Source organism: Protopterus annectens, chromosome 2.part1, assembly GCF_019279795.1.
Source record: "Protopterus annectens isolate FY-2018-M chromosome 2.part1, PAN1.0, whole genome shotgun sequence".
Lineage (NCBI taxonomy): Eukaryota > Metazoa > Chordata > Ceratodontiformes > Protopteridae > Protopterus > Protopterus annectens.
The window spans coordinates 687,770,048-687,785,062 of NC_056729.1; the positions used below are offsets into that span (position 1 = coordinate 687,770,048).

General features: G+C 39.4%; 1 protein-coding gene across 2 annotated transcripts in view; it reads left to right on the forward strand.

Annotated features, from left to right (window-relative positions):
* The window catches only part of NFXL1 (nuclear transcription factor, X-box binding like 1), a 1,793,512-nt gene that overhangs the window by 25,220 nt on the left and 1,753,277 nt on the right, over window positions 1-15,015 (forward strand). For both annotated transcript variants that reach the window (XM_044062425.1, XM_044062424.1), the window contains exon 2: window positions 758-928. In XM_044062425.1, the coding sequence (XP_043918360.1) occupies window positions 760-928 (169 nt within the window). In that variant the 5' untranslated portion in view covers window positions 758-759. The remainder of the gene's footprint in view (window positions 1-757; window positions 929-15,015) is intronic.

The window sequence follows — 15,015 nt, forward strand, 5'->3', positions numbered from 1 at the left end:
AGCATCTTTGTAATTAACTAAAGTGTATGTATGTGGTTGCTGAACAATACCTTGCGGTGTATGATTTTTCACATTTTATGGGTTTTGTTCTTTTTAGCATTTTTTTCTTTTAGGAGCATGTTGTTAGGGTTCACTGAAATATATATCACAATATTGTGTATGTTCCTGCATATCAAATGAGCACTGTGTATACAAGTACTAATCCAATGGTGCCTTTACACCTTAGTGATGTATTACACACAGGATCAGCCATGCACTTTTATGCATGGGCCTAACCTTTTTATCTCTATTAGACAATGTTGCTGTTGCAGAAACCACACTTTCACTCCTTAATGTAGGAGAGCTGGCCATCAGCTGCTGAGTCTTACCTTGTCCTAACCAGTTCCTTAGTTGGCATGTCACTACTCATACCCTAGTACCTCTGTCTTAGTCTGAGATGCAGCTTCTATAGCAAAGTCTGCTAAGCACAGGTGTTGCTCACCATTTTTACATATTCTTATTTTTTTCTCTATCTGCTTATTTACCCTGTTTCCTTAAAACACCTGTTTACACTGTATGGCTTGCCCTCTAGCACGTTTGTCTTTAACTCTGCTTTCTAGCAGTTTTGTAGTAGTAACTTCTGTAAGTTCCCAAAATATTTTGGCTATGCTTGTGGTGTATTGGTTCTGACAGTACTATTTTACAATGCATTTTGTTGGTATTGTTTTATGTTCTGTTACAGTTTTGTTTTTACAATCCTTTTCTTTTGTTTGTACAGACATGTCTTCATACAGGAAATTTGAAGAAATAAGAAAAGCAAATATTAAAGCAGCAAAGAAGTTTGCAGAAGAGCAGTATAGTTCATCTGAAGAGGAAGCTGATGAAGATGCTGAAAGGAAACATGGACAGATTCTGGAGTCTGCATTTACAATGTATACAAACCTGTCAGGTAAACAGACTGATCTCCTTTAATTTTGAATAGAAGTTTAAAATCTGATTTAAGGTACAGGTTTTCGGAATAGTAATTCAATGTTTAGATAGATAAAAATAGTATGCAGTTTGTACTTTCATAATTATTGAAAGTAAACATTTTCCTGAAATTAGATTCTCTTGGGTTGGCCCAGTGGCACATGTGATAACAAACCTTCTTTGGTGCTGATGATCCAGGTTGATTAGATTTCCATGAGAGGGGTTGGGGGGAATTGAAGCAGAGAATGGCCATGTTTCTGCTCTTCCATTCTCTTCCCTTCAGGGTAAAGAATTCAAATGTCCCATTGGAGACCCGAGGGTCTTCTATTTGGAAGTCTGTCTGATGGGAGCAGGAAGTGAGCAGGTGGTTGTGATTTTACAGTAGGCATCTATACATTTTTGTCGCATTACATGTATCCTATCAGCACAGAAAGAAATGGAACTTAGGACATGTAACAAAAACCCGTCTATCACTGAGCCTGTCTTGGGAGTCTGATATGGCTCATGTTGAAATGCTGGTACTCGATGCCAAGTGCCGAAAGGCCAAAAAAAACAGGCTAAAAAGTTGTAGAAGAGTGAATCTCGAGAATCAATCTGTCCTTAAAACTTCTTTTTGCAGGGGTGTCAAGCCCCTCCATGCATCCCTTCATGTTGGGGGCAAGCCCTCCCCACCTCCTGAATCTATCACATATATATATATATATATATATATATATATATATATATATATATATATATATATATATATATATGCACCACATAGGTATAATTTGTTGTTCATTAATTGCTAAATGCAGCACATTGCACTGTAATAACTGTTTCGTGTCCAGTCTGAATGAAAATCCATGTGCTGCAAGAGTTGGTAAAATAAAAAGTCTGTCACTGTAATGATAACTAAGGTACAAAGTGTATTGCATTGTTATGTTTGAATGGTTTTTGACATAAGTATCTGAAAACATACATTTCAGAATGTTGCTTTTACTTACTTTATATCAGAGCTGAAATAACCATTTATTTCTTACAGAAACAAACTGAAAATGGCAGAAGGGTATAAAGGAACATTGACTGTAGCAACAGACCCAAATTGAGGGGTACAAGTGATGCAGTTGTCCTGGACTCCCAATGTGTATATTTTTCTGCACAGCAGGCTTTGTAACTTATCTTGTTGCAGATGAAACATTCCCATCTGTAATGTCTTAAGAGCTGTGTTCTTTATTGGTTTCAGTGCTGGAGGCTGTGGTTGTGGAGACTGATTAAGCTGATGGCTGAGTTACCTTTTTTTTCTGCCAGGGGAGATCCATGGTTCATGCTTTGCCACAGTGCCACTTTAGGGCTGAAAAGGCTTTTTAATTTGGGGTGAGTGAAGGGAGCATGAGTGGGGGAACATTTGATTGCAGCCATATCAGTGTCCTTGAATGTCAGGAGTGAGGGTGATGAGCATAACCTCATAGTGCATTATGATATAACGGAGCCACTGCTCTTGATTTTTGCTTGACAGTGCAAACTAAAAGTGCAGATGGTTTACTAACCCCAGAACAGGAATTCAGTAAATGAAAGGTCAAAACCAAAAATATTACGTACTGATATGTAAAAACAATTAGAAAAAAATATTATTTTTAGCATAAAACGTCAAATTTGAAAAGTTAAAGGGTTTTTTTTAGATTACCCCTTAAAACTTTGAATATCTGATCATCTGAAAGAGTCAGTTAGGCCTTACATCATCAACAGCATCTTCATCACAAATCCTCTTTTTCCCGTTTTCTACATGGGGTCAGGGTGTTGCATCAGCTGTTGCCATCTCTCTTGATTTGGTACCACTCTCCTACCTTCGACTGTCATGTTTGAGTGTTATGGGTGTTATCTCACATAATCCATCCATCCATCTCTTTGCTGGATGCCCTCATTTCATCTTGTCTTCTTCCTGTCTGTCCAAAATCATCTTCAACCGATTGTTTGTTTTCTGCTTTCCTGCAGATGTGCCTTAAGCAGTGTAGTCTGTTCTCTTTGACCTTTTCTGCAATTATGGCTTCTTGGGCTTCTGTTCAGACGTTCTTATTTCCTCTTCTGTCCCACACTGCGCAACCTACTACCCATCCCAGGCACTTCCTCTCCATCACCGCTAGCTTCCTCAGCTGCCCTGCCTTCACTGCCCATGTTTCTGTACCATACAGTAGTATTGTTTTATACCACTTTTCAGCTTCTTTGGCATTCTTCTGTCACACAATATCCCTGATACTCTGTGCCATTTGGCTGCAGTCCATCCAAATCTAACTTTCATATCCTCAGCAATTATTTTTAGATGTTTGAAGCTGTTAACTTGTTTCACTATTTTTTCTTCTATCTCAGTTTTCATCTTCTTCTGAATTCCCCCATTTTCTGCCACTAAGCTGTCTTATGTGTACTGTTTCGTCCAGTCTGCATTCCATTCTCCTATTATTTTCTGAAGTTCTTGTTCATAGTGTGCCTGTAATGCCACATCATCTACATACATCTTTGTTGACCTGTCCTCCCTGATCTGTTTGCTAATGTAGTCCTTCACCAGTATGAACAGCAGTGGGCTCAGAGATCAACCCTGGTGCATACCCACTCCCACTGGGAATCCCTCTGTGAGTCTGAACCCTGTTTGTACTTGTCATTGGGTCCTTGTACATAACCTACACTAATTCTACCTTTGTTTCTGGATCTTTGAACCATCACAAGACTGCCCATATTTACTTTCTTGGGGCCTTGTATGCCTTCTCCAATTCTAGGAATACCCAGTTGGACTCTTTCTTCTTCTTTAGCTTCTTCTCAGCTGACTGTGTCACTGTGAACAGTGGGTCTTCTGTGGTGCTCCATCATGATCTGAATCTTAGCTGCTCATTTCTGGTCTTACATTTTACTAGTCTGCATATTTAACAATCGCCCTCTCCAGAATTTTAATGCAGAGTGACTATAGTTTGATACCTCTGTACTGCCCACAGTTGGAAAAGTCTCCTTTGTTCTTGTACACTGGCACTAGAATGCTCATTCTCCAGTCATCTGGGATACTCCTTTTCTCATATTGCTGTGAGTACCTCTGGAACCATTTCTCCCCAAACTCACCCAACATCTTGATCATACCTACAGTGGTGAGCCTGCTGCTTTCCTGTACCATTTTTCTTAGTGCAGTTCTTGTTTATTTTAGGGTGTGCTCCTCTTCTTTCATTGTAGGCTGTGTCTGACACAGTACAGCTTCTGTGGGGTTTTCTTCATTCAGAAACTGCTAGAAGCACTCCTTCCATCTGCCTTTGTCCTGTGGACTGGTGAGTAGGTTGTTGCTGGCATCCCTTATGAAGGGTGCCTGATGGCTGTCATCTTTATTTTTCTGTCTTTACCTTGCTGTGTGGTAGAGTTTCTTTCACCGAGTCATTTTCCAGAAGCTGGAAGAACTCCTCTGATGCCTTGTTTTTTGCTATTACAATTGCTCTCTCAGCCTGTTTGTTAGCCAGAAAGTATTACTTCATAGTCTTGTCTCCTTCTATTTCCCATTTTTTCCTGTACTATCATATCCTGTTTTGTATGACCCAGTATGTACATTGAAATCTCTCGTTATCATCACCGACTCATGTTGTCCTGCTTTATCTGGTAGGTTTTGCAATTGCTGCCTGAATGCACTGCTCCTGGCTGTCAAAATCCTACTTTGGGGCATGGGCAGAGATTATGAGTACTGCCCTAGCCTTACATTGGAGTCCGATTAGGCCGTAGATTGCTGTCATGATGTGTGATTTGGCATGCAGAGCCATGGGTATTACTGCCCTCTTATTTTGGTCACTTTGAATTTTCCTTGACTTGCATCATTTTTAATTGTAAAATGTGAAGAGCAGGATAGCTGTTATCATCTCATCCACGCTGTAAATCCACTGAGATATGGCTCACAGGATTCACATCGATCTATTGCTTGTCCATTCATCAAAATACAGAAGGTTGGATCCTTTGGATTTTAATATTAATTGTGTTTTTAAAGTTAAGGATTACGCAATGGTGCTGGTTAGGAAATTTGCAGTTACTTTGTGTGATTGTATATATACTATGTTTAGTGTTTTGGGGTTGTGGGAATGTCCTGTTGTACTATTTTCCTGAACTGCTGACACTTTTATAGTGAGATTGTGTGTGAGAAGATTCTGGATCATTGACATTAAAACAAAAAAAGAGAAATATTTAGTCGTTGTCTAGCTTTTAGTGCCACCATAATGCTGCCCTGTTAAAAGTTGAAGGATCTTCATTAAGAATACCCAAATTTTTCATTCTCAGCCAAAATCTTCTTTACACTGGCTCACTACACAGATCAGCTGTTTATCACCCCCAACATACCCATAGACCATGAATGACCTTAATTGGAGCACATGATATGGAATCATTTGTCTGTGTTCATTTGTTTCATGATCAATTCATCTCTCCTAGACTCCTCCTGATAAGTTGAATAAGGTTCTTAGTGAAAGATCTGTGTTCAGTGCATCCTTAGTATCTCCCCCTCCCAATCCATATTGAGATCGCCTACCAAAATTTAATTTTTCTTAGAACATTATAAGAGCACCCTGTTTTGTCTCCCTTAATGAATGATACTGAGGAGGGTGGGGTGGTATTCGGATCAGCTTAAAAACTTTGTGGTTCTCCGTCACAGGTTAGACTAGTAATCAATTATGGTTACATACACCTGTGACAGAACATCTACTAACCAAAGGTGTACTCAGTGTAGCACATTTCTGTGACTAGCAGCATAGCCTTCAGGTTTAATGCATGTCATTTTGCCATGAAAACAGCATAAGTGATTAGCTAGGGAAGAGGATGCCCACCACTCATTTTTTAGAAATTATCTTCATCTTTCATTGATGCTACTGGGTCCATTTTTGTCCAGCATCAACCATGTATAATTAGACATATTTAAGTGTAATATTGGTTATAGACTGGCAAGTAGAGAGGATGGGAGAAGACAGCAAAAGGTTGCTGGTGCAGATTGCAGGGCCTGGGCTGGGACTGGTGTTTATAAGAAGATAAATAAGAGGCAGTTTGTCTTTTCTACAGCTATCAGAACATGGATAAAAATTGGATGATACTTTTAATCTCAATCTGAGCCTGCTAGATGAGATCCAGAGTCTCTTGTCTACCCAAGATACTCACTAAGATTTACTGTGTATTGGTAAATCAGCCACATTAGTATGGGTTTGAGTTTTAGACAAAAATTACCAGTACTGTAAATCTGTGCCATTAGCTGCAGTAAGCATAATAACTGGAAGAACAGTTTTGCCTCTTTATTTTTGCCCTAAGCTCTGCAGCTTTCAAACACTATAGCTACAACTGTCATAGGAAAATGTGAAAACTGTGGAAACCAATTTTTGATATGAAGCAAATTCTGCCAAGTCGAATAGATGGTGAGCAAGGAAGGTCAAATGCAAAATGGATAAACAGCTGTTTACCTTTTACAGGTAGGAAAAGGAAATGTGTGGATTGTGAGAGTACTATAAAAGTTGAACTTGTTGGGGTATCTTGGGGAGAGCACAGTAAACCAGCGTAGGAAAATGATAGATTAAGAATGTATAGTTAAACCATTGGTATCGAACTTTATTTGTTATCAAGGGATAGATTTCGTAACTGGGCAGCAGCAAATAAAATATGTAAATGTACTTTGAAAACAGGATGAAAGTAAAACGGACAGGAATACATTGAGCATGCTTTTATTTTTTCCAGTCTAACCAGTTTCTGTATGAGGAACACAGAATGGCTCAACACTAACACAGGGCTTGAAGAGGAAAATGTTAGAGTTTTCAACTAACTATGGCACGTCAAGCATGGCAGTGCAGAAGGAATATAGTGAAATGAGTTACAAAACTGCATTAGGCTCTATATGCAGTACTGCAACGAGCATAGCTCTCAACCAATCGGGGACAAATCTCAACAGAATCTGGGACAAATCAAAAATAATCGGGCAATTAGGGATACTTTTAAAATATTAGCTCTATTAACTTGTGATATTGACAGAATAAGATAATGTGAATTGTTATGCATTTTTCTGAACTAAAAAGTCTATAACTTAAGTGTAATGCATTACCTTATCTCCAAAAGTTACCAGTTTTAACAGTGATTAAGAGGGACAGACCAGTCAAAATCGGGGACATCAGTTAGAATGAGGGACAGATGAGAGGTATGAACATTCCAGTTACCACACGTACAGAGTAGAAAACAACTGTCTGTAAAAGCAAAACAGAGATAGTAAGCACATCAAAATAGTTTTTCAGCTGTGCTGTAATCCAAATATCATAATTCTGTGTTCTATTCAGTCTTAATCCTGTGTTTGAGTTAACATTGCTTACTAAACAAAAAAATGTATACAGCGTAATTTGAATTAAAAAATTAGTGACCATATTGTTTTGTTTTTACACTGTGCTACAAATCTTAACAACTGGATCAGTGACTTGTCACCTTCACCTTGTGATGTAGTCTACATATAGAAATCTTGGGTACTTTGTTCTTTCTCAACATTCTCTTCCTTAGGTGCTTGGTCAGTATCCCATTTGAAACAAATCTCCAAGTGTCTTACCCTGCATAATCCCACAAAAAGGGAAATTGTGTACCTAGTTATGTGTTGGGGCATAGTTCATTACTATAACCTTTGTTTTTGCTTCACATCTGTGCAGTCATAGAAACATGGTTCAAAGCTGTGGAGAGCACTCCAGCCTTACCTGGTTACTCATCCTGTCATTCATTCAGACCCCAAACTGTGGGCAGTAAAGTCAAAGGAGGTTGCATTTCAATATATATATATTAAAGACATACACACCTCCAGGCTGGTCAAAGAGTATGATGCACAGGAGACACTCCAGGTGCAGTTAACTATTGACAAAACCCCTTCAAATCATAGCTAGCTACCAGCCCCCAAATCTTTCTCAAGATGCATGAGCCACATATCAGTATTCAATCCTTTACCCTGATCCTGGGTGAATTTAACTACCCAAGCATAGATTGGAAGAACCAATCATGCCAGAACACACATGCCCAGAGATTCTTCAATTTTTCTCAGTGCAAACCCCTTGGAACAGCTAGTCGATACCCCAGCAAGAGGTGATAATATCTTGGACGTGGTATTAACCACCTTGAGTAACCACTACAGCATCCCTACAGTATCATCCGCCCTGGTAAGATCCGGCCATAAAACGGTCACTTTCGAAGTCACCATCTCCCCCAACCCCGCCCCCTCTTGCTAGGGTTAGACATAAAAACTGCTCCAAAGCTGATTACAGCCTCCTCAGGGATAGTATAAGCCGCTTCACAGCCCCCTCCCCCTCTGTAGGAACTGATGCCAATATCCAAAACTACACCAAAGCACTGTATGAGCATTTGTATAGATGCATGGAATCAGGAATACCCAACAAGACTAAATCATCCTCCGCAAGGAAGAGTAAACCTGTCTGGTGGACATCTGCAATAAATAAACTGTATAATGAAAGGAAAATATTACTGTCCAAGACCAAGAAGGAGCAGGTGCCCAATTGGAAGCAGAGTCTCATTAGCCTGAACAAGCAAATTAGAGCACTAGTGAAATCCTCCAAAGCGAGTCAAAATTGGCCACATCTACTAGAGACAATCGCAAGGCCTTCTTCACGTACGTCTGCAACCTCAAAGGAAGCACCCAGATCTGTTCAGAACTGGTGGTCAAGGACACCACATGTACAAATGCCGTAGATACAGCAAACTCGCTGGCTGATAGATTCAGCGAAAAATTCACCTCTCTGCCCCCCCCCCCCCCATCAGTAAATCAGGACATCCAAATACCTACCGCCTTCCCTTTGTATCTAGGGAACAGGTCATCACTGCTCTCTCAACGGCAAAAAATACAGCTTCCATGGGACCCGATCATATCCCAGGCTGCATCTTGCGTGAACTCAGGCAGGAATTTGCAGCACCATTAGGCGCCCTATTCAACCAATACCTGAGAACTGGCTTCTTCCCAGCTGAGTGGAGGACAGCCATCACCGATCCGGGAAATTATAGACCAATCTGCCTAACTAGCCTATTCTGCAAGGCCATGAAACGGATTATCATGGACCTCAGCATAATAGATAAACTATCTCAACTATGCATCAGTCCGTATGTTACCAGATGGATAGCAAACTGGCTCACTGATAGAACCCACCTAGTCAAAATGGGGAAGCCACCTCCAAGCAGTAGACTCGTAACTAGCTGCATACCCCAAGGTTCAGTCTTAGGGGCTCTGTTATTTGAGATGTACTTTCTGAGGTGCAAGCCAAAACCAGTGGGCTATGGCTGACCAAGTTTGCAGATGACGGCAAGCTGGGTGCTGTCTTCAGTTCCCCTAGTGATGTAGACATCCTGCAAGAGGGTCTCACCCAGAAAAAATGACTAACGCCAGAAACATGGCCTCAAGCTGAATACCAAAAAATGCATCATCATCCCCTTTGGGGAGAGTGACGTCCTCACAAAATATCACATAAAAATGTCCTAAGCACACAATCAGTTATGAGGGATTTGGGCACCCAGGGTTGATAGCAACCTGACTTTTGACCTCCATGTTGCTTCCGTTGTACGGAAAGCCTTCTACCATGACTCACCTCATAGGTTAAGGGTATCTCATCCAGGGACAAGAAGGTCATGACATCCCAGTATTCTTTCCTTATAAGGCCCATTATTGAGTACAATGCCCCTTTCGGCATGTACCTTGCAAAGCACATGCAGCAGCTGGAGAGACTACAGAGGTTCTTCACCAGGAGAAGCCAGGGCCTCATACATCTACCTTACACAGGCTAAAAGCCCTATCCCTCTACTCCGATTCATACAGACTCCTCAAAGTTGACCTCTGTCTGGCATACAAGGTGATCTTGGACCCTGCCTTGATGGGACTGCTGCATATCTGCATGTCAAGCTCCACTCCAATAACCTGCATGTGTGGCCTCAACCTAATCTGTGACCTCAATAGGACTTGTTTTTATCCCAGTCACTTGCCCCATCTGTGGAATAGACTCCCTCTTCACGTCAAGCAGAGTACCTCTTTACCCTTTTTTAAGTGCAACCTGGATAACTGGATGGGAAATGGAGAATACTCCCCTGGGATTCCACCCATGCCCCTGCTGGACCGGGGCATTGGGTGCTGACCTATCTCTAAACCTTAGCTAAACTCTTGGCTAGGCATATAAGGGCCTCAGGGCCAATAGCCTAGTAACTTCCTATGATGTCCTATACATTTTTCTGTACTATTTAAATTTATCAAATATAATTTACATATCATGCTCTACACTTGAAACATATTATGTAGTCTGCAAAAAGGTTATTTTCTGATTAGTATGTCTCCATTTATGTCCACTTGTACCTGGCTAATGTCTATAATTTATAAAGCAAAGACTAGTGGTGAAAGTGGACAACCCTGTCTTGTAACTCTTGTAAGGCCAAATGCATTAGACAGGTTACTACCACACTTTACCCCAGCTCAAGCTTCTCTGTAGATGTTAAAATTAATGGTGTTCATGTTTGTGAAGACCCAAGGGATGCCTTAGTAAATTGAAATTTCTCTCTGTCAAATGCTTTTAAAATATCCAAACTTATTAACTTAGATATTGCTGTTACCTAGTGTGTCCTTTTAAAATTATATGGGTTCTATTCATACTGTCAAATGCTTGCCTACCTTCTGTAAAATTGCACAGATCTAGACCGGTTACTCTCAGCAAAGTCTTTGCCATTCTTTTTTTCCAAAGTTGCCATAGTTTGTAGTTATGATTCATAATAGAAATAGCTCTGTATCATCCGGGATCAAGGATATCTTTCTGTCCTTCGATGTAACTACTTCTGTTTATCTCCAGGAAAAACACCCCTCCTAGACAAGACCCAGATTACTATTCTATGTCAAAGCAAAACAATAATAAAGTTGTTACTTACTGGGAGTAGTTATTGATGAATAGCTAACATTTGACATACACATACAGAATAATGTAAAAAAAAAACACCAAAAGCTAGACATTCTTTGCAGGTACAAACACTTTCTTAGCCCCTCCACTAAACAAACCCTCGCTACCACCTATCTGCTTCCTTCGCTCTTTTGTGGTGCTCCATTACTTACTAACCCACAATCCTCCCTAAAAGGTAAGCTTGAAATGTGTTCTAAGAAAGTTGCCAAGTTTGCTATTAATGCCAAACATTCCACCCATCACTGTACTGCTCTACACTCCCTTAAGTGGCTTGAATTCCCACACTATCATAACTGCATAAACTAATTTACAAGCCCTTAGCTTGTCCTGCCGTCGCCTCACTGTTCAGCTACTATTTACCTAGTAGGTCTCTCAGATCTAAAAAAAACATCTTTTGCAGGTGCACAAGCCCAACCTACCTGCCACACAGTTTATCCTTTTCTGTAGCCAAAGCCTGGAATGCTTCACCACTATCGATTAGATCAATTCATAACCTGACATCATTCAAAAGTTCTTTACAAGTCGACCTCTCTTCTGGCTGGATCTGTTCTGCACCAATACACCACCCTTTAGACTTATCCTACTTGTTGAATATATTCATATTTCCATTTACCCCTTTTACTTCTTCATACCTCTAACTACACAGTGTTGTGTGCACCCTACTTCTTGTATGGCGGAAGTGTTGTACATTGTTAGCCTTTACATTTGATTTGTTACCCTTTACATCCAATTTGATTTGTTTTACATTGTTGGCCTTTGTTTGATTTGTCTTGTAGTTTGTTTTTACTGTAAGTACTGACTCATCCTATTTTGCCTTTACTGTAACTTTTTCTTAATTACTCCTTCATATGTACATTTATAGACCTTTGCAACTGGTTAAGTCTGGTCACATATCTATGTTTGTGTACTGATTGTGGAGCTTTTCTCCCTGGGCCTCCCCTGAAAATGGACTCTTATTGGGACAGTGGACTATTCCAAGTAAACAAATGCCAATAAATAATTAAATAAACTACCACTGCTGCTACTTTCCAAGTCAAAGCCACATTTCCACTCAGAAAAATATTGTTAAAGTACTAGCTAGTCTTGTATAACTTGCCCATTCTTTTTCCACATTTCTATTGGAATTTCATCAGTACTACAAGTTTTCCTTGTATTCTGGTATGTTGTTCCTTCTTTAATTCTAGCTTCCTTGTTTCACTGTTAATATATTTTTTCTACTTCTTTTAACTAAGAAAGTTGTAACTGTCTGAAATGTATAACCATTTCCTATGTTACTTCCATCCCTACATATTGTTTTTGTTTATGTAGTATACTGTAATAATTCACAATTACATTAATAATTTTCCTAGGTCCACGTCTACCCTGTTATTCAGAATTCATAGTTTTAGTTCTCATCCTTTCCTTTTTTGTTACCGCAAGCATTGAACCAACAATTTGGTTGCTGTAGAGTTGTTCTCAGAAAATAGTGTTTTTTAAAGCTATTGCTCTGTGTTTGTTCTTGTTTTCTAAGTATTCTTCCATAGATATTTTAGCTTCTTTCAGCTGCTCTCCAATCTTATTTTTTGCTTATACTTTTTGTTGCAGTAAATCCCTTACTTTTTATAGCCCTCTAGATATGTGCTGTGGCTGTTCATTGTGACCACATTTTATATTCAGATTATTAATATCCTGCTTCTTTGATCCGCGGTGGTGGTGCTGCGGTAGCGTTGTCACCTCACAGTAAGACGCTGTCTGGTTCGATTCTTAGCTAGAGCGTCTTTTGCGTGGAGACATGCGTGAATGGGCGTACCTTCGTTGAAGGTTGTGCGTCAGGGCTGGTAACTCGGCACGTAAAAATCAACTACCAATCATTAGCGGACCGGAGTTCCACTGTGGTGACCCCTAACCGGGAAAAGCCGAAAGAAACAAACAATTATCCTGCTTCTTTGAGAAGCCTTTACAGCGCACTCAAAACTGATGACATTTCAGTTAAGATTCCTTTTTAGAAGGAATAGTGGGAAATGGCCAGTGTTTGTCACATGCTATAGATGTTTTCAAAACTTAATTTGTATATCGATGTGTAGCCTGAATCTCTTGCCAGGTTTGATTTTCATGGTTCATTCATGTTGCAGTATTTCAATATGTAACATCTATCTAATTTTTTCCTGGAATTCTATGCTGTTGAAAATGTGTATTTTCCATTTCTTTCTGCCTTATTTTTATTGCATCATTAAACGAAGTGCAAGTATATATTGCTCTAAGGTATCTGCCCTCTCCCAGAATTCTGTGGTATATTGGATCTCCAGAGATATATTCCTTATTTCCATTTTTATTGCATCATTAAACCAAATTGCAAGTATATATTGATCTAAGGTATATTCCCGCACCCAGTATTCTGTGGTATATTGGCTCTCCAGAGACATATATTCCTTATTTCCTATAGCGTTTCAGTCTCCTGGTGCTATCCTATATCCTTGATGAAAGGCTGCAACTTCTCCCATAATATTTTTTATATCCTGTCTCACTACCTTTGGTGGAATATGTAGTGTCACTAGTGTAAGTCTCACACCCTACTGATGTCTCCCTGACATGAAACATCCCTGCCTGTCTTTCATTTGTTCCTCCGTCTTTATTTCCCTGCCATTAAGACTCTCTTCTTTCATTCAGCCTCTCTTCCAGCAAATTTATTTGTTGACATTTGTTAACTGGGTTGGTCCAGCTGGGCTTGTGGCCCATTTTCAGTGGAGACCCGAGGAGAAAAGCTCCAAAAAAAACACAGACAGTTTACAGAGAATCAAACATTTGAGTAAAACATATGGTCAAAATCAGTTGTACAAGAATGTTAGAGAGGCAAAGTAGAACTGCAAATGCATGATGTACACACATCAATATTTTTACAGACTAAAAACATATTTACATATTTACAAAAAGAGTTAAGTCCAACAGTATTGATGGTAGAGTTTAATAAGTATCCACAATAACTTAACTGTATATGGAGGGACTGAAAAGGTATATAGTAGGGTTGTGGGTAGCTTAAGTAGGGGCTTGACAAGGACATATTTTGGAGATGAGTAGATGAAGTTTGAGTTTTTATTTAAAGTGGGATGGGTGAATGATGGAACAAATGTAGCTTGGGAGTTTGTTCCAGCCTTGGGCGGCAGAGTGTTTAAACCCTCCTTACCACTTTTGTTCACAAAAGTTTCATGGTTTGTATGATTCAGGTGTACCTATCATAACATTATTACTTCTATGTAGCTATTAAAACATAAGTTAGTACCTTAACTTTTTTTTTTTATCAACAAGACCATTTATAGCCCAAACCAATAAGTCAAATTGTGCCATAGTAAAGATTATACAGTAAACTCTGTTAACTGGCAACTATGGGTATTAGTAGATGCCGGATAACTCTAGTTTCTGGTTGCTTGAGAGTTACTATTAAAAATAGGACTGACTAATACTGTACCGTATACTTTTTGTTTGGTTTGACTTTTTTTCAGGTTGGGGAGAGGGAATTTATTCCTATCCTCCTTTTTAAAACTTAAGACTCTACAAACGTAAGTTATGTTTCTGCGGGGTGGGGGACAGGGACAAAGTGCAACACATGAAAATTGTACTGTATTTCTTTAATTTTTTTTTTCCGTTTGCTTGAGAGTGCTGGTTGCTTGAGTTCTGGTTAACTGAGAGTTTACTGTATTGTTTTCTGTTCAATTTATATTCTTTGTTACAAACTAGTTCTTCACAGTCTGGTTTTATCACTGTGTTCCTGTTCTCTGAAATGAACCTGATACTTTTTTTTAATACATAATTTCTTCCTTCTCCAAGAAGTAAAAACATATTAACTGTATGCATATTTTTGCAAAGCCATACAGGTGCTTTTCAGCATTAGCAGCCATGTAGCTTATAACAATGTTTCTATCTTGCAGACTCTGTTGGGAAGAATAACAGCTATTGTAAATCACTGATCTGTTTATTTCTAGCCTACAGCATTTTATTTGTAAAGCTGTCCCTCTCTCTGTCCTTGTTATTTTGAAAGGTTGAGCTTTCTAGCAGACTATCTGAGCTTATCAAGGAAGGTAAGTTACCTTCCAAGAGTACTGGAAACCTGTCCTTCTGTACAAATGTGACAAGAAAATGACATACAGTAGTTACTTTTTCA